At 48.9% G+C, this 20,103-nt stretch overlaps 1 protein-coding gene across 6 annotated transcripts in view; it reads right to left on the bottom strand.

Moving 5' to 3' along the window:
* GRIK4 (glutamate ionotropic receptor kainate type subunit 4) overlaps positions 1-20,103 on the bottom strand; it is a 492,838-nt gene that overhangs the window by 159,292 nt on the left and 313,443 nt on the right. For 5 of the 6 annotated variants that reach the window (XM_081541612.1, XM_081541613.1, XM_081541610.1 and 2 more), the window contains exons 4-5: positions 12,243-12,340; positions 7,463-7,628 (exon numbers count right to left, since the gene is read on the bottom strand). In XM_081541612.1, the coding sequence (XP_081397738.1) occupies positions 7,463-7,628; positions 12,243-12,340 (264 nt within the window). Of the gene's footprint in view, positions 1-2,873; positions 3,006-7,462; positions 7,629-12,242; positions 12,341-20,103 lie in introns of those variants that run through there. The other variant, XM_081541614.1, reaches the window with a different exon arrangement.

The raw sequence follows: 20,103 nt of genomic DNA, 5'->3' as shown, positions 1-20,103 counted from the left end.
GGGATCCTTCAGATAGGCAATGAAACTCAGTGGGACGAGACGGAAGCCTGGGGAGTGACAGCACAATTACACACAGCGTGGTGCAGCCTGGAAAAGGCAGCCCAGGGACCCTGCATCCCTTGAAAGCTGGCAGGTGCACTGAGCTCCCGGGGAGAAAGGTCCCCCAGGTGCCAGGAAAACTGGTGACCCTGCTCCCAACAATGCTCACACGCCCCACCCCCACTGCCCCTGGGGGGTGCTCTGCTGCCCTTTAAACAAGAAGCAGCATCTCATTCAACACTGTTTGCTGGGAGGCAGGGGAGAAGGGTCCCTGGGAGGTCTGCCACCTCACCCAGGATCTCCTAGGAGTCACTCCCCTTCCCAGGCTGCTCTGAGCTTGAAGTAGCAAGAAGAGCACGAGGTCAGCGAACCCCAGCTCCTGCCCTCCCTCCGCCCCCTGCCCCTCTGTGTACTCATCCATGAGATACAGGTGATGACTACCTTACAGGGGGAGTCAAATGAGCAGATCAGTGACTGTCACCTAGAAGGTGCCTCACAAAGCTGGTTTTCATCCACCCCTCCCCCACCCCTTCACATCCTAACTGTCCTTCACCCCGTCCCCTCCCCCCCAAAACCCCCTCTCCAATCTCCAGCCCCCACCCTCCCCTTCTCTCTTCTTCCAACTCGTTCAGGATTTATTATCCAATTCTCAGGATACAGCCCTTGGTTATAAACCATAAGAAACATTTGATAGCATATGCTTACGCATATATGCATATATTACAACAGATAACATGTAGTCTAATTATTTCACAGTGTTGGGTAGGGATCCTATTTCAAACTCGGCAGCTCAGCCCCAGTGTGAGGCAGGGTGCACGGTGCTTGCTGGTGGACTGAGCAGAGGCTGTGAGAGGGAGAGAGAGATTCCCTCCTAAGAAGTCAAGGGAGAAGCAGTACCAGGTGGGAGCAGACACTATGTCACTTGAGGAACCGCTGAAGGAAGGGGTGCCCTACCTGAGGAAGAGGGGAGGGGCTGTCATAAGACACACTTTCTCTTGACTTATAGTCAAGGACTACCCCCAGGAACAGTGAATGGATGGAACTTGCAGGGGGCCGCACTTAGCTCAATGTAAGGAAGAAACTGCTGGAGCTCTCTAAAGAGGCAGTGGCCTACATTGTGAGGGAGTGAGTTCCCCATGGCTGGAGGTAATCAAGGAAAGACTGAAGCCCCATTTGAGGATGGTTGTAGGGGAAATTAAATCAGTGGTTGGAGAGCTGAACTACAAAAGATGTTGGTGTCTTTCTAGCCCAGAGATTCTTTATGAATTAGAAAAAGTTCCTTTTTTTATTCTAGGAAGTGGAAAACATCTGCAGAAGAGGAAGGGTGGTTTAGTTACATTAAGCACATCAGCAGTTTTTCAGTGCAGTCTGGCGTTTTCCAATTGTTGTTTACCTTACCTCTACCTGTTTAATGGAACCAAGTGTAGTGTGTTAGTCACTCAGTCATGTCTGACTCTTTGCGATCACATGGACTGTAGCCTGCCAGGCTCCTCTGTCCATGGGATTCTCCAGGCAAGAATACTGGAGTGGGTAGCCATGCCCTTCTCCAGGGGATCTTCCTGACCCAGGGATGGAACCCTGGTCTCCTGCACTGCAAGCAGATTCTTTTACCGTATGAGCCACTAGGAACCCCTTAATGGAACTAAGGTATTTGTCAGAGGCAGCTGCCACCAGAGGGGTTCAAAGCTGCTTTCTCCCCAGCTTCCCCTCCACCTCCACCCTGACCTCCCTATCTTGCAGGACCCTTAGCCCAGCAGCGGGTCAAGCTCCCAAGTCCAAGGCTGAGAGGGGGCCTGGGGAACCTACTAGTATTGCTCAGGATGTGATGGGATGGATCAATGTGAAAGCCAGCAGGCTGGCTTTTCAAGGAATAAGGAGGGAGGCTGGCTTCTGAGACTGGGAGGTGGGACAGGAGATGGATTGAGAGGTTGAGAAAGGCACAGCCGGGGTTGGATGTGGCTGTAGGACAAGGACACAAAGACCTAAGCGATGGGTCGGCCAGGGACACGAAGGATGCTTGTATCCACAAATAAGAATAAGTAGTCATTTCCCGCTCCACTGGCTGATTCCCTGGGCTTCAGGCTTTGATCCTGGAAAATGGTAACATTCCTGGCTGGTGAAAGTATTAGTCGCTCAGTCGTGTCCGACTCTTTGCGACCCCATGAACGGTAGCCTGCCAGGCTCCTCTGTCCATAGGATTCTCTAAGTAAGAATACTGGAGTGGGTAGCCATTCCCTTCTGGTGAATCTAGAGGATCTTCCTGACCCAGGGAACAAACCTGAGTCTCCTGCATTGCAGGCAGATACTTTACCAGCTGAGCCATCAGGGAAGCCCATTCACACTTTCACTTTAAACTCTTGCGGGCGGCAGCTGATGTAACACCAACTAGAGGATGGTGGTGAGTATGCAGTGAGATGATGAACTCTGCCCGGAGCACCTAAACCTGGTACGTCTCCATTCCCCTCCCCCTGACAAGTGCCCGTGCCTCAGCTGTGTTGTCTTCACGCCTTATTTTTCCAGGGAGCAGATTCTGATGGAGCGAGAGGGATGAGGATCCGAGGTGTTCCAAGAGGGGCAGGGGCACAAAACAAGTTCAAATGCTTGAACAGTGGGCTTATTTTACCCACTTTTCAGTTTTGTCCCATCCCACGCCTAGACCTGGCCCCAAGAAAAGACAGAAAGGGCCAGACCATGGGGGTCAGAGGAGGAGACAGAGAGGGGATGGAGGGGCAGGTGGAGGCTTCTCACTCCCAGGAGGACCGTTTGCTGCCCTGCTTGGCCATCCAGGCTGCCCCCTTCTCTGACGGCAAGGATGGACATGGGAAAAACCTCACCCTTGGTTTCTCCAGGGTGTTTGTTTGATTGGGTTAGTTCTTTGTTGTTTTGTTGCTGTTGTTGTTGTTGTTTTTTAATTCTCTTGGCCACGGCATGTGGGATCTTAGTTCTCCGGTCAAGGATTGACCCCGAGCCTGCTGTGGATGGAAATGCAGAGTCTTAACCACTGGACCCCCAGAGAAGTCCCTTTTTGTTTATTAATTGCTGGGGCCCAGCAGGCATCTCTGACCTGAGACCTGCTTTTGTTGTTTCCTAAGCTTCTTCACATACTGTGGATTTATCCCCACAGGAAGCAGGTATCATCATTATTCATGGATAGAGACCAAACAGGTCAGCCCAAGTGGCTCAGTGATAAAAAAATTCGCCTGCAGTGCAGGAGCCGCAGGAGATAAGGGTTCGATCCCTGGTTCGGGAAGATCCCCTGGAGCAGGAAATGGCAACCCATTCCAGTATTCTTGCCTGGAGAATCCCATGGACAGAGGAGCCTGGTGGGTTATAGTCCAGGGGGTTGCAAAGAGTCAGATACAACTGAACACGAATGCACCACACAGAGACTAAACACTGGAACAGGAGAGACGCAGGGCAGAGCTCAGAACCCACAGGCCGAGCAAAGTACAAACCCAGGTTTCTGATTCCGAGTTACAGAGGTGGTACATAAGTGGCAGAGGGTGTAGGGGCACAGAACTTGTAGTCACACAAAAAAAGGACATTAAAATTCTTAGAAATGACAAAGCAACATGAAAAACAAACAAACAAAAAGATGATTTGAACTATGTATAGCAATACCAGGAAAATACACAACATATTATGCTTGTGACCATGAAGAGTCAACCCAGAACATTCATTGGAAGGACTGATGCTGAAGCTGAAGCTGAAACTCCAATACTTTGGCCGCCTGATGCAAAGGGCCGATTCACCGGAAAAGACCCTGACTCTGGGAAAGACTGAGGGCAGGAGGAGAAGAGAGCGACGGAGGATGAGATGATTGGATGGCATCACCGACTCAACAGACATGCTGCTGCTGCTGCTAAGTTACATCAGTTGTGTCCGACTCTGTGAGACCCCATAGATGGCAGCCCACCAGGCTCCTCCATCCCTGGGATTCTCCAGGCAAGAACACTGGAGTGGGTTGCCATTTCCTTCACCAATGCATGAAAGTGAAAAGTGAAAGTGAAGTCGCTCAGTTGTGTCCGACTCTTAGTGACCCCATGGACTGCAGCCTACCAGGCTCCTCCGTCCATGGGATTTTCCAGGCAAGAGTACTGGAATAGGTCGCCAGTGCCTTCTCCGCAACAGACATGAGTCTGAGCAAATTCCGGGAGATAGTGAAGGACAGGGAAACCTAGTGTACTACAGTCTATGGGATTGCAAAGAGTTGGACATGACTTAGCAACTGAACTGAACTGAATGAAGAGTCTCTGGGTCCAGCCTGAGGGTCTCAAAAGGTAACTCTGTGACAGGGCTGGATGATCTCACCAAAGGGGCCTCGGGGACCATGGTGGGGAACCCCAACTTTCGTTGAAAGTCTCCTAGCAGCAAGCTCCCCCAGCCTCGTCGGGGTGGCCGGGACAGCCACGCCTGGGCTCCTCACCTCGCCTACCCCAAGCTCACTAGCACTAGGTACTTACAGATGTTCTGATTTTTTTTTTTTCCCATTAAAGAAACATAATGCAATCCACAATACAACTGTGCTTGGTCCAAAACCTGCTCATTAAAACCCTACTTTGGGGAAGAAGGAGCATAAGCAGCGTGATTCCCCAGGGAATGATCTCTATTATGCCTAATTTTGACGCTAGGAAAATAGAATTAGATTCCTGTTCCTAATTTGACTTGCAGCGTCTCTCGGCCCTGCATTAATAAGGAAGATGGAAGAGTGTCTCCTCCCAAGCTCTGAGCTGTGTTTCCCTTCAGCCCCTCATTTCCTCATCCTTTGATTAGATTTTTAATCCTCTTTGCCCTTGAACTTCTGCTCTGCCCCACTTTCCTTCCGCCTCTGGTAGGTGGGGCCAGTCACTCAGCAGCCTCCAGAGATGAGTTCTCCTCGGAGCAGAGGCGGCTCTGTGTGGTTGATGAGTCCCGCCTGGGCTGTGGGCTGGCCTTGCCAGCACCTGAGCAGACTCATCCTCTCCAGGATTGCTGTCTGTGCTCAACCATCTTGCACCCACTCAAGGGAGGAAGGGGCTGCACTGTTCCAGAGAGATCTCTGCCCTGCCAAGGACACTGTGCCTGCCCTGCAGAGCCCACCCTGAGCCCTCCTGAGCCTGGTGCAGCCCAGGAGGGTGGGAGGGGCCAGAAAGGAGGAAGCCCCAGCTCAGATTTGTCATGTACCAGCTGTGTGACCTTAAGTCAAATCACTTAGCAGCTCCCAGACTCTTTGCTCAGCTCAGAATGACTGAGAAAGAGGGAGGTAAAGTGGGGAAACATAAGTGAAAGTGCTTTGCAATCTGCAAGGAACTGTTTGAATGTCAGAGAATGTCAATTCCAATGGAAAGAGCCCTGGGCTAGGAGGCAACCATATCTAGCATAGTGCTCGTCACACGGCAGGTGCTTAACCAACATCTGAGCAACTCACGTCCCAAAACCCCGTAAGAGCTGAAGCAGAGGAAACAGGGATCAGCTTTAAAGCAAGAAGGACTGTGGCTAGACATAAGAAAGAACTTCCTGTCAGGCTGGTGAGACACTGTAACCCAGCACAGACAAGGGCTTCAGAGCAGTCTTTGCCTGGCCATATTTACAGCCTGTCCTGTCCTTCAGCATCCCCGCTGGGTGCATGGGGTGAGCCAGTTCAGCCTGCCTGAGTGGGCTGGTGGCAGAAATTTCCCGGGGACAATCTTTGATTCTGTTAAACTTTCAGTGGTGCAAAGATGCCACATGAGGAAGGCCACCTGGTGGAACACAATGTATCCCAAGTGTGTTCCATCAAATACTAGCATCCTGTGTGGGCTTTTAGATCAGCATCCTTTTGGGGGTATATGATCAAACCTATTTGGATGATGCTGAGGTAAATAGTTGTTTTGGCCACAGGACAACTCAGAGTGTCCATGCTAATGTGTGCTGAAATTCTCCATGAGGGAGAGATAGAATGAAGTGTTATCTAAACATTTCTCTCTCTTTCGGGGGCTACAAAATGCTTTGTCCACAAAACCTTATCATCTAAAGCAATGCTGTCCGATAGAACTTTTTGTGAGGACGGAAATGTTCTCTAACTGCACTGTTCACATGTGGTTTTTGAGCACTTGAAGTATGGCTGGAGAGACTAAGAAACTGGACTTTAAATTGTATTGAATTTTAAAATGGGACATTCCAACATTTCCGAAACCACCGGGTTGTTGAATAATTAAATAAAGCATAAAAAAACCCATGCATAGGGACTTCCCTGGTGGTCTAGTGGCTAAGAACTCACCTTCCAATGCAGGGGATGCAAGTTTGATCCCTGGTTGGGGAACTAAGATCTTACATGCTGCGGGGCAACTAAGCCAGTGCCACAACTACTGAGCCTGCCCACCACAACTAGAGAGAAGCCCATGAACTGCAACTAGATAGCCTACGTGCCACAACTAAGACCCGCCACATCCAAATAAAATAAAAAATATATATTTGAAAAGCATGCATAGTTGCGACTGAGTTACTTTGTTTCTTGGGTAGCACAGAGCAAGTACTCATTTTGTATTTAATAAATGAATGAATGTACAAGTGGAGGCAGTGAGGTGCAAAGGTCCCATAAGAAATGGGTCTGACCCTTGGCAGGGAGGGGGGTTTGTTTTCAGATGCTGTGGGCATTCCAGATTGGAGGAAGGACTTACCACACTGAGCAGTTCTGAGAAGCCATAGAGGGCCAAACAGAGATGGCATTCCTCTGCCCGTGCAGCCCACCCAGACCCGCACGGTAAAACCTGCACAGGACACAGATGCCGGGGGCTTGCACTCTGGGCCCCGGTGGGAGCCAGTGGCCAGCACCTGCCTGACTGCATGTGGGTGCACAGCTGTCACAGGGAGCACACAGATGCACAGATTTGCTGGAATGTGCTGGCTTAAATTAGCTAAATCTCATAAACACTAAATTTATGTCACAAATTGAGTCAGAGAAAACGCATTTCTAAAACCTGCATTTGTAAGAAAAAAAAACTTTACCAGGAATTGACCTTGAACCTTGTTCCATCAGCCAAACCTGCTCTCCAAGGAAAGAAGCTCTTCAACCCATCAAATACAAATGCATCCACTTTTATATTTTCCCTCTCTTTCTCTCTTTTTGTAGCTCCTTAACAATGAAGCTGAAAATGTGGGAATTGCATTTGCAGATGCAGAAAGTCTTGGCGGTTGGCCAGTCTCCCTGTAAACGAGCTCATCGCTGTTCAGCCCACGCCTGGGGAGTTTCTGACAAAGGGGGCCCCTGGACTGCTCCCTCTTTCACATACACACACGGACAAACAGCCAAGGACACCTGGGAAGGCCTGAATCCTCTGGTTATCTAAGATCAGAGAGAGCCCTCCCCTGCAGGGTGTGGTCTCCAGCCAGGGAGGGGCAAACCAGTTGGGTTGACACAGACAGGACCTGACCGTCTGGGCGCAGCCAGCCTGAGGAAACTTACATTCTGCTTTGGCACAGATGAGGCAGGCGGTGGTGCAGTTGAAGAAGTTCAGGACCCCAGCCACAGCCACGCTGATGTCGGTGTTGCTGGGGTGGAGGTTCAGGGTTGTGAATCTCTGGAACTGAAACTTGATAAACTCCTCTGGGGCCACTTTGAAATGAGGGACCTGGGAGGAGGAGAAAAGAAAAAAACCAAAACAAAAAGGGCAGCGGGGAAGATTGGAGAACAAGTGAGAGAGAAAGAAAAGAGGGACGGGTGAGATAAGGCTGCAGAGGGTGGATTCTTCCATGAGTGACCTTTGCCTGGTAGGAGACGGGGCTTGTGGGACTCAGGGCACCCACGCCCTAGGAGGAAGATGAGATGGCATCGCTGACAAAGCTCGGGACCCAGGATGGGAAACCGTGCAGCCAGAGACCTGGATAAATGGACTGTGGACTGTGGAGCAGAGTTCTGTGGCCTCGAGAAGGCAAAACAATAGGTCTTTATTTTCAGAGAAACTGCCCACTGCTAGGCAGCGAGACAAAGGGCTCTTGAAGGCATAATCCTTATATTATTTGTAGTTAATGAATCAGAGCAGAGATGGCAAAAAAGAGAAAAATATTGCCCTAGGGACTAACCAAGGAGCCTCCTCAGCCCAGCCTAGCCAACAGATGTATAAACCAACTCTGAACAAAATTCCTAGGTGAAAGCCTGGGATGTGTTCCTCTGAAGACACACATGAGGATGGGAAGCGCTGCATGCTGGGAAACCGACTAGAGAGCCTCTGAATGGAGTGCCAGGTAAATAAATACCTGCTTTGGCTTCATTAGGACAGTGTCAGGTCCCCTCTGCATCTATTACTGACATTTCCGGGAGGCACTGCCCCTGCCTTCTGCCTCTGTTCTCCCAGAAATAGATATTAACAGGCTGTGATGGCTGCTTTATTGGCGGCTTAGGCTTTTGGGTAGGTAATAGGAAAGTTAAAATGTAATAAGCTGCCATCCACCTTGATTGCATTCTGTCACCCTGGTACCCAGAGCCAGAAGAGCTAAAGGCTGCCCATGTCTCTACCAGAGATGGAGCTGAAACCTCACCCCTCATGCTCACTTAGGGTGCCCAATGTAAGGGCCAGGTTACTATAAGTGCGCATTTGAACTAACCTGAAAGTGAGCAAGATTGAAGGTAGACAGCAAGAAGAACTTCCTGATAGTGAATTGGTTGGTTCCTAAACTGGGTTATTCAGGCACTATTGCAGAAATTGTCTCTGCCTGGGCTGACCCAGAGTCTGGGATGATGTTGACATGATCTCTGGAAAATTCTGCTAACTTATGCTTTTAAGCTTCTGGAAGAAGTCAGCCAGAGACCAGAGCTCCCTGGAGACTGGGATGAGGGGAGGGTAAAGATTTAGCAGAAACTAGGGAAAAAATTCCTGAATTCAACTAGGATTAGCCCTTTAACCATAGAGAGAAGGCAACCAATATTTTCCGGCAGACTGGGGAGAGAGCCTGATGAGTAATGACAGAAGATGCTGAAGACTAACATTGACCTGGGTGGGGTGTGTCAAAAGGGGTCCTTCTTCCCACCAACATTTTGCAACGCTTACAATCTGTCTTGAATGAATCACAAATGAACCGTGAATGGAAAAAAGTTCACAGAGAGAGGTAAGCTGGAGGCCAGGGCTGGGCAGGGTAGCCAGGCTGGCTGGCTCACACATTTGAGCATCTCTGCCCAAGGACCTCCCTGTGTGGTCATCCAGCCTACCGAGTTCCATCAGCAACTAACTTACCCCCCATAGAAAGCACCCTTAGAGATTCCCATGGATCTACGGATCCCAGAGATGGAGCAGGAAAAGACTCAGGAAAGTGAAGGCTCAGGAGAAAGAGTTTTCAAGTTTGGGTTTGCCTCCAGGTTCTGCTGTGTGATTTGGGGCAAACGGCTCAACCTCTCTAGGCTTCGCTCACATGGAGAAACAACAGGTATTTCTTGAGCTTTGGGAGGACAAAATGAGACCCTGTGTGTGAAGCATGTACTAGCTGAGTGCCTAACATGTGGGATAAAGGCAATGCCTTTTCTCCTTCCCTTTCCCCTTTCTTCCCAAATCTAGGAACTCCTGGACAAGCTCTTGGGGCTGTATATACAGGTGGCGAGGGCTGAGGGGTGTGCCTAGGAAGGGGCTGGTGGGAAGTCTCCCACAGTCCAGCATCTTAAACACTGTTGGGGAAGCAGCTAGACACTCTGATGGGTCCAGGTGGGGATGGCCAGGCCAGACCTGCTGACTCTCTAGGACAAAAATCAATCGGTAATTGATCTGCAATTACAAATGCATCCTAGGACATCACCGTGGAGGTGTGGATCGGGGGAAGAGGTGAGCAGCATGGAGGGGAAGGCCAGTGAGGCAGAAAGCTGCCAGCTGCAGGACCTGCAGAGATGTCAGCAGCATTTAAAGGGATGAACTCCTTGGTAAGGACTCCATTTCTTTTTCCTGAAGCTGAGGGGAATCAGTGTAAGGCAGTTCAGCCTCATAAAATATTAAAAGAAATGCATAATCTGAATGGAAAGGAAAGGTTGCTCTGAAAGGAACATGACCAGACAGATGAGGGGTAACTGTCTGGCAGTTCCCTGGGCAGCACAGCCTGTTTGGCTGGTCAATTGGCACGGGGTCCCAGGCAGCGGGATGGGAAGATGAGTGCAACTCGGGGTCTCCACCTCTGGCCTGAAATGCCAAGCGGGGTTAAAGGATGTGTTCGCTGAAATAAAATAATGACTGAACCCCAAGAGGAGGCCATTCTGGAGTAGAGACTAGAGGGGGGGATGACTGCAGGGGACAGAGATGAAAGTGCTGGGGAGGGGGGAGAGGGGAGAAAAAAAACAGAGAGAGAAGACAAGAGACAATGGGTAGCTTGGCAACCTCACTTGGTGAAGATCACAGCGAGCGGGAAGTAACAGCCTGCCATAGATTTGCACTGTTACCTGGAGCCAGCTTGAAAGATTTAAATTAAACATCAGGTACAACTCATGGGGGCTGAGGGCTGTGAGATGCTGGAAGGGACTGCAGTGGGACAGAAGCTCTCTTTTTGGCCTGGGCTGGCGCAGGAGTCATCTTTCAGGATGGCTGGGAGTAGGGATGGGGAGTAGTCAGCACAAACCTTACCTCAGGCATGAAGCTCAGGGGCTCCACCTATAGGGAGTGGTAAGAAAGACCCATTGCAGGATTGGGGCTGGGACCACAGGGCATTCTACTGTGCTGGTAACAATTCTTAGACAGGGCTCATAACACAGAGAAGATTCAATACTCTTCTCAAAGCCTCGGGGACTCACCAAGCCCTCTGATCGTAAGAGAAGTGCAGGCATCAAGGAAGTGGCTTCCAGAGAGCCTCCTGGGGTGGGCAGAGGCCAATCTGCTGCTCCACTGCCCCCGTGAAGGCAACTCACGAAGAAAGTGCCCTGTCCTTCTGTAAGAAGTGGACCCTCCCAAGGCTAAAGCTTCCAGAAGCCTGAGCCTACAGGCTCCTACGACAAGTGCAAGACTGACCCTTCCACTCCCCAGTCCCTCTGCTCTGACCCCTCCCCAGCTCCTGACCACCAAGGTCCATCTGTACCCAAAAGACCTGTCTAGAAGTCCTCTGGAGGGCTACCGTGTCACTTTGCCACCATTTCCCAGGAATATATGTGAAGGGGAAGGACTGATTGATTCCAAGAAGGACTAGGAAAGCTTCCAGCAGTAGAATCTCTGAAGGTTCCAGTTTGTTTTCTCCTTTGGGAAAAGGAGGGAGAGAGTTGTTGGAACAGGGAGCAAGCCCTCTCTCAGAAACTCATGCCCAAGCATCTTCTTTTTCTCTCTTTTACATGATTTTACTCATTAAGATTTTAATATAGGTGTAAATAAAAATTCTCATTTAAAAAGTTTCCATTTTCTTTTTTAGAATAAAGATTTAGTGCGCAAATACAATCCAAAGCTTCGCCCTGTCATTTCCCTAAGAATCGAGCATTTTTATCTCCCAGGGAATGAGAACTAGAGAGAATGGACCCAACACTTTAGAGAAATAAACATTGGAATTGGTGAACGAAGAAGAAAGCAAAACAAAATCTCTTTTCCAGAGAACTTATGAAAAGAAGAAAGTTTTCAAACTTCATTTCAGCACTGAAATGTAGCAAGTGGAACCGTTAGTCACTCCATTGTGTCTGACTCTTTGTGACTCATGGACTGTAGCCCGCCAGGCTCCTCTGTCCATGGGATTCTCCAGGCAAGAATACTGGAGTGGGTTGCCATGCCCTTCTCCAGGGGATCTTCCCGATCCAGGGATCAAACCCGGATCTCCTGTATCGTAGGCAAATTCTTTACTGTCTGAACCACCAGGGAAGCCCCAAATGTAGCAAGGCCTGGCCCCAAAGGCATTCCTCCCCAGAATCCCAATGTCTAAACAGATATTCTGGCGCGCTCCTGCTGGGCTCAGACTTTAGCCCTCTTAGCCTCCCCTGGACTACCCTCCCCAGCCTCTCCCTCTACCCTCATCCACCAAGGGACCCCCTCTGCCCTGCCCACCGCAGGGACCCAAGACTCGGAAGAGCTCAGCTTGAATGTCTTGTTATGAAACTTTTCCTCTGAGTCCCCTCCATCCAAACAAACTGAAAAAAGTAAGTGCCTACCAAGGCCCACTTCTTTTATTTGTGTGGTTGTTATTAGTGACACCACCCAGACCTCGATTCACTCCTCCTGCCTGTAAGAGTCCAGGATCTCTCTGGGCTCGAGGCACAGGCTGCCAGCCCACAGAGAGTGCCCCCACCCCGGCCCAGCACTCACCTCCTTCTCCCCACAGATGTTGCTGATGATGGAGCTGGAGGCTGGGCTGGAGGACGGTCCCAGGACAGCGACCACGCCCTTGGGGAGAATCTGACACACTGCAGCCAGCAGCAGGACAGAGCGTGGGGAGCAAGAAAGGAAACAAGGCGCTCATCAGGCGGGGCGTGGGCTTCAGCCTCGAGTCCTCCGATCTTCCCCTGACGGCCCCTCACCTCCCGCCCACCCGCATCCCGGTCCCCTCTCCCACCCCTCCAAACCCAGCGCCTCTCCTCCCCTGGACCACTGGGCTCCAGGACATTTTTATTAGAGTTTATGGATGGCATTAAATGAGGAAATGACCTAGGTTATTTCAACATATGGCCTCCGCCAACAGGATGTATAAATTGCCTGGGCTGTCACTGAAGGACGGAAGTGCATGGTGGGAAACTGCACATCACCCCCCCCCACCCCGTCCTCCCCTGGCCTGGTCTGCAGGATGGGTGCTGCGAGCGCGGACACGGCTGTTGCAGGGGCCAAGGGCTCAGTTCACAGAACAGACAGCCGGCCTACAATCTATGACTCCCCACCTCCATGAAGAGAGTCTAGAGAGGGGGGAAGGCAGACAAGCAGAGAGACGAAAGACAGCTGAGGATGCTGCAGGCAGAGAGAAGAAAGCAGCTCAGTGAAGGTTAAGGGGAGCAGGAGAGAGAGCAGAAGAAAAAGAGAGTGGCAGAGAGGAGCCCCATCTTTCAATGCCAGTCTCCTTTCGCCCGACCTGGAGCCTGACCCAACCTGCCCCCCACCTTCCCTGAATCCAACAGGTGCTTTCCTGACCAACCAGCATGCTCTATGACCTTGTACCTCTCCCGGGGGAGATGCTCACTCACTTACATGTCAAGGAGCATCTCAAATGCCACCTCCTCCTTACCCCTTCCTACCTCTTTTAAGTGGAATTCATCCTCCCTGGGGCTCCGAGGCCCATGGATTGTTCCCTGGTTCCAAGACATTTGTAAATGAGTCAATTTCAGTTTGCTGTTTAGATGTGTTACTCCTCTCACTAGATTTCAAAACCCTTTAAGGCAGAGCTGAACCGTATTTATCTCTAAATCCCCATTTGACGTTTCCCTGTCTCCAGCATGATGTTTTTTCTAGGGGCCCAGTTCAGGTTTGTTAAATGAATGACTGGGTGGATGAGGCACGTGGTCAGAAGAGGAGAGAATGGAAAGATTTTAAAATGCTATAGATTGAGAAAGGAAGTGAGGGAAAAAGGAGAAAACAGATGGAGAGAGAATGTAGGACAATTCTCAAGACACACACGGTGATATGAGAACCAAAGAGCCGCCCCTCAGATTATGCCCCATGATTCCCAGCTGTACTGTAAGACGTCCTTCCCTACAAAACTCAAAGCCTGACTCTGGACACATTTTTCTCCTACTCAACATCAAGAGTCAGGGCAGGGACTTCCCTGGTGGTCCAGTGAAGAAGAATCTGCCTGCCAATGCAAGGGACACAGGTTCGATCCCTGGTCCAGGAAGATCCCAGATTCCTTGGCGCAACTAAGCCCATGAGCCTCAACAACTGAGCCCATGCCACAAGAGAAGCCCCCAGAATGAGAAGCTCACACACCCTCGCTCGCCATGACTAGAGACAGCCGACGCACAGCAATGAAAACTCAGTGCAGCCAAAAATAAATAACAAAAATTTAAAAAGCGTCGCAGCACACTGAGGTTAAGGAATCAGCCCAAGGATCCTCGTGGAGTCAACTGCAAAGCCACACCTGCAACCTGGATGCTCTCTCTCCTCAAGCAGAGTCCTAACCACTGGCCCACACAGCCAAGTCCTGGCTCTCGTGGGGCACGGGCGGTGGGCAGAGCAGCAGGGTTCAAATCCTGGTGCTGTGGTTTATCACACAAACAATAGATCCGTGGTGGGGGGAGGGTCTTCTCTCAGCCCAAGGCACAGGCAGGGGTCCAATCAATACATCACAAATCTCAGCTGACGGGCAGGCTGTGGGAGGTGGGTGTCTGAGGGGGGTTCATCAGCACTGTCAGAACCATCCCCAGTGACAGAGTAGCTGTGGGCATGCTTTACCATTGTTTTTTTAAGTATTTATTTTATTTTATTCAAGTGCACCAGGTCTTGGTTGCAGCACGTGGGATCTTCGATCTTCACTGCATCATGCAGGATCTTTAGTTGTGGCATGTGGCATTCATTCCTAGTTCCCTGACCACAGATGGAAACCAAGCCCCCTGCATTAGGAGTGGAGTCTCAGCCACTGGACCACCAGGGAAGTCCAGGGCAAGATTTACCTTTGGAGGATGCTCATCAAAGTTCAAGCTACTGCCACGGAAGTTAGAGCACGTGATCTCAGCCAATTCAACTCTCACTGCCAGTGAGGGGCTCTGAGTTCACTGGCCATCAAATTACAGCAGCCCCAGGGCTGAAGCTCAGTTCCAGACTTTAACAATAAGGAAACAGCATCTGAGGGATGTTAAGTGACACCCATGAAGTCACACACCTGATAACGGTCAGAGTCAGTGTTGGAATTCAAGTCTGCTGTGATTGTCCCACTTGCTCGCAGCCACCTTCTGTGTCTGCCCTCCTCCTTGCAGCCACTTCGCCCATCTCTGTTCAACTCCTTACAGTTCAGGTCCCTACCCCTTGTCATTCTGCTGTATCTGCTTCCCCACGGTCACCAAGGACATGTTAGCAGTTCTTATCTCTCTTTTGCAGCATTTGACGCTTCCGATTACATTTGTTCTTTTGAATTTCATGATACCTTCTGGTCCTGATTCTCATCTGCTTTTCTGAAAGGTCTTTCTCACTTCCTTGGCCAACTCCTCTTCCCTCTGTTACCCACTAAATTTAGATTTTGTCCATGCCTCACTCTCCCTGGGCAATCTCATCCTTACCTGTGGCCTCCACTCATCTCTGTCCGGGCGATCCTACATTCTGACAGATGTCCTGGGTTTAAAACAAGTTTCAGCCACCTGTTGGGTGTTGCCACAGGGACTTCCCTCTGGTGTCCTGCACTAAGCATGGACAGAGTGAGACAGAGAGACAGAAATCACAGTCCTTAAGAGCACGGGCTCTGATGCCTATCTGAGTATGAGTCTTGGCTGTGAGATCTTGAGCAAATTACTCAAACTCCCTGAGCCTTCTTTGTCATCTATAGAGCTGAGATGCTAAGAACACCTCTCCTGTAGGGATGTTGTGAGTATTAAGGTGAATTAATACGTACAAAGTATTTAGAGTGGTATTCTTGCTGGGAAAATCCCATGGACAGAGGAAGCTGGTGGATTACAGTCTGTGGGGTCTCAAAGAGTCAGACACGACTGAGCACACACACAGAGTGGTACTGATGTGCCACAGGACTCTTACAATTATTCCCAATACATCATATCTGTTATATACTTTTCATATAATCTGACTTGATCACCACACTTCCAGGAAGATTCATTAGTACCCCCACTTTACAGATGGGGAAACTGAGGCTTAGAAAATTTAAGTAGCTTGATCAAGGTCACACAGGTCATATATGATAGTGTCAGGCTTGAATTTAAAGCTCCATCTGGGTTTCCCCAGTGACTCAGATGGTAAGGAATCTTCTTGCAACGCGGGAGGCCCAGGTTCGATCCCTGGGTCGGGAAGATTCCCCTGGAGAAGAAAACGGCAACCCACTCCAGCATTCTTACCTGGAGAATTCCATGGACAGAGAAGCCTGGTGGGCTATAGTCCGTGGGGTCACAAAGAGTCGGACATGATTGATTGAGTAACACTTTCACTTTGGGCATCAAAGCCCAAACTCCTAACCACTTCATTTTACCATTCTGTCGCCCCCCCCTCCACCTTAGCTCCTGAAGTTCAAACCGTGGTCTCTTTGACTCTTCTTGCCTTCTCTCACTGAATCTACTCACGAACTACACCAGCCAGCAGCCAGGTTCTGACCATTTGACCTGCTCATCCCCCACCAGCCTCTCCTTCTCACTCCCTCTGTCAGTTCCGTCAGCCCTTTTACTATCTGCCTCCTAAAGGCTTTCTCTGGATTCTTCATTTCTAATCCGTTCTCCAAACTGAGGCCAATTATAATCCTAAACGTATGTCTGTGTGCTCCTACAGAGCAGAAAGCTTGTCTTATTTATCTCTGTGTCCTCCATACCAAGCAGGGCGGGACTCAAGAGTTATGTGCTCAATAAATAGCCACTGAACCACACTGAAACCCACTCAACTCTTACCAAAGAAAATTGGAAATAAACTAAATGCCCCCATCATAAGGAAATAGTTTTCTAAAGTGTGGGTCATATACCCAAGTGGAATATTACTTAGGCATTTAAAATGCTTATGAACAGTTTATAATAGTATTAAAAATATTTATGTAATAATATTAAGAGAAAGAAGCAGAATATAAAATTATATGTGTATCTATATGAAGGCTACAAGTAAGCAAATACACAAAATAGTTAGGCACTGAGGAGTGATTGGAAGAGGTTATTAAAGCCCATATTTATTAAGTGCTAATTATGGCCCATTCTAAGCACTTTATATGAATTGACTTATTTAATTCTGGAAACAACCTGATGAGATACTATCTCACCTGCATTTTACCGATAAGTAAACAGAAAAGTTAGAGGGCACAGTCAGGATTCAAACCCCCAACCCCTGACGCCAGGGTTGGTTCCTTAACCACTGCACCACACCACCTCCCTCGGCCACTAGTGATTAACTGAGATCACAATACAGATTGCCTTGACCAGTGGAACACTAAATGATGCTCTTTTCCCCTTCTCTCTACTTTCTAATATAAATGGGCATGTATTCCTTTCATAACGTATCATTATAAAAAATACAATTTCATTATCAAAAAATTTCTTCCGATGGGCAAGTAAAATCCAGATGGGTCTGATCTCCTCAAGATATGACCCTTCTAGCCCTTTCTCCCATCACATCTCCTCTCATTTCACACAAGCCCACCTGGTTCACACTCCGCAATTTCTTACCTGAGCCTGTTCCAAGCTGTTCTCTCTAACTAGACCAGCGGTCTTAACCCTGCCGCCTGAGATCTATGGGCAGAAGTCAGTGGTCTGTGAACGTTTGGGGGAAGAAAAATGGCATTATTTTCTCTAACTCCTAACTGAAATTTAACATCCCTTTCAATTTGGAATAGAGGCCATAAACCACAGTATATTAACAGTAACTGTGACTCTGTCATTGATAGACATCACAAGTGTTTTCAGATCATATTATAGTATTGCAGAGATCTTGATATACCATTCATATTCATAATTGCTTCGAAATTACACTAGTATTTAGACCTGATCCTAGGTCTGGCTATTGAGTACATTGATAAAGAAATATGTATATTTATATATCACTATCAAAATATTTTAACTGCATGTCTGTCACAGGAAAGAAAGTGGAGCTCAGAAGCATGGGTCACATCCCAGGTCATGTCCGAGACCCTGGGACGGGTGCCAAGTGTGGGTTCCTGGCTTCGCACAGGAGAGAATTCAAGAGCGAGCCATAGGAAAGTGAAAGAAGTTTTACTCACAGAGGAAACACACTCCACAGACACAGTGTGGGCCATCTCGGAAGGCAAGGGAGGCTCCAGGGTAAGGGGTTGTCAGTTTTTATAGGGGTGGGTAATTTCATAGGCTAATGAGTGGGAGGGATATTCTATTTGGGGGATGTGTGGATGGTCAGTTGCATTCGACTCTGCAGCCCTATTGACTGTAGCCACCAGGCTCCTTTGTCCGTGGGATTTTCCCGACAAGCATTCTGGAGTGGGTTGCCATTTCCTTTTCCAGGGTTTCTTCCTGACCCAGGGATGGAACTTACAGCTCCTACATTTCCTGCATAGTCATTGAGGAAGACCGATTTGGGAGAAGGGATGGGGTTAGGGAAGGGGTGGGGATTTTCGGAAACTGGACCACTGCCCACTTTTTGACCTTTTGTGGTTGTCCTTGGAACCATCATGGTGCCTGGGGTGTGTAAATTAGCTTGCAATGTGTTACAATAAGCATATACTGAGGCTCAAGGTCAAGTGGAAGGCAGCTCCTCTGCCATCTTAGATCTAGTTCTTTCTAATCAGTTTATGTAGTGTCCTCGGGCTATGTCATTCTTTTAAAGGTGCCCTACCCCTTTCCTGTCTTATTTCCATATAACTGATTTCCCTCCTCATCCTATCTATGCAATTCTATTCTTTTAAAAACACTTTTCTGAGAAGGAGTACTTTAGCACCCATAAACTACCATGGTCTATGTCTTCTCTTGCCCTTCTGTCTGGAAAACTCCTACTGATCCTCCAGTGCCCAGCTCAGTTCTTGCCCATTGGCAAGAAAGCACCGCTCCCTCTCGATATTCATATCCCACTGTGGTTCTGAGTCAGCTCTATGCTGGAAAGATCAATTTCCCTGTTTTCTGAATTCCTGGCCTGCTTCTGCCCCAAGCTAGGTCTTTTTGCCAGGTCTCAACACGGAGAAAAGTGAAAGTGAAAGTGAAGTCGTTCAGTCGTGTCTGACTCTTTGCAACCCCATAAACTGTAGCCCACCAGGCTCCTCCATTCATGGAATTTTCCAGGCAAGAGTACTGGAGTGGGTTGCCATTTCCTTCTCCAGGGGATCTTCCTGACCCAGGGATCAAACTCGGGTCTCCTGCATTGCAGGTAAATGCTTTTACCATCTGAGCCACCAGATAAACCCCAATACGAAGAAGCTTCTCCTAAAAAAAATTCTTAGAGAAAGTCACAATCCTTTATTCTCAATTTCAAAATCCCAAAAGCTCTGACAGTGGATGGTTTCATCAAACTCATTTAGTGGCAAAATCTGATCTAAATAGATAGATGTAGATGTGAAGATATTTATAATATGTGACTATCTGAATGTAAGTATGCATTTGATTTTGAGTGTGGGGTTCAGCCTCAAGCCTCATCTGAAATGCTATTTAATGTATAGTATAAGCAGGACATGACCTTTCTAGTATCTGAAAAGTTCTGAAATCTAAACACATCTGGTCTCAAGGGTTTGGGGACCTGTGCCTTGTGAGTGTCCATCTCCTATTTCCCACTGCATCTGAAACTCCTTGAAGGTAGGGGTCACAGCTATTCAGTCCTGGCAAAAAGGAATTACTCAATAGATGTTTGCTCAACTGAATTGAAATGATCCAAAATGAGTGCAATGAAAGTGAATTATCATCTTCCCAGAAGCTGGGGCCTGGGGGAATTCCTGGGACCTGGGAATTGTTCTTTCATTCCCTAAGAAGGATGCCTGCTTGGTAGAAATGAGAATCAGTTATAAAGGATCTCAGCTCTAAAACTTCCTGAACCCCAATTCTGCAGGCCCAGGTCATCCCGTGAGGATCTCTGAGCAGTCTGAGGGATGGAGGGGAGGGAGGGGCACTCTCCTCCTGCCTCTCAGGGAGCACTGGAGATGTGAGTGATGTTGCCATGGCAACGAAGTTTCCCAGCCAGCAGAGGAGTTGGAAGGCAACTGACAGAGCAGCTGCAGGAATAAAACGCCACGATGGGGTGCTGTAAGAAGGGGGAAACTTCTTTCCCTGCAGACTCCAGCTTAGGCCTGGATGTGAAGTCCCCTTAGACACCTGGGCTGGACTGGAGGAGCTTATGGGAACTTAATCTTCTCTGAGTCTTCACAGGGAGGGGAAGGGTCTGGCTGTGATGCAGATGGTCCAGAGTGGTTACTCATAGGCTCACTAACTTCAAGCCTCCAGGGAAGGGGTAGCCTCTTGGGTGGGGACAAGAAAACTGGGGCCTCTTCACTAACAGTAAGGCGCTCTCTGAGCTCCTGTGATAAACAGTCAGGACGATGGGGAGCTGAGAGCAATGTGGAGCAGAGGCTGGGAGAGCTCAGTTCTTCATATAAAAATAC

Source organism: Giraffa tippelskirchi, chromosome 11 (assembly GCF_054371585.1).
Source record: "Giraffa tippelskirchi isolate mGirTip1 chromosome 11, T2T-mGirTip1v1.2.pri, whole genome shotgun sequence".
NCBI classification, from domain to species: domain Eukaryota; kingdom Metazoa; phylum Chordata; class Mammalia; order Artiodactyla; family Giraffidae; genus Giraffa; species Giraffa tippelskirchi.
Note: the sequence above shows the minus strand (reverse complement) of the source record. Positions and strands in the feature narration are given on the sequence as shown.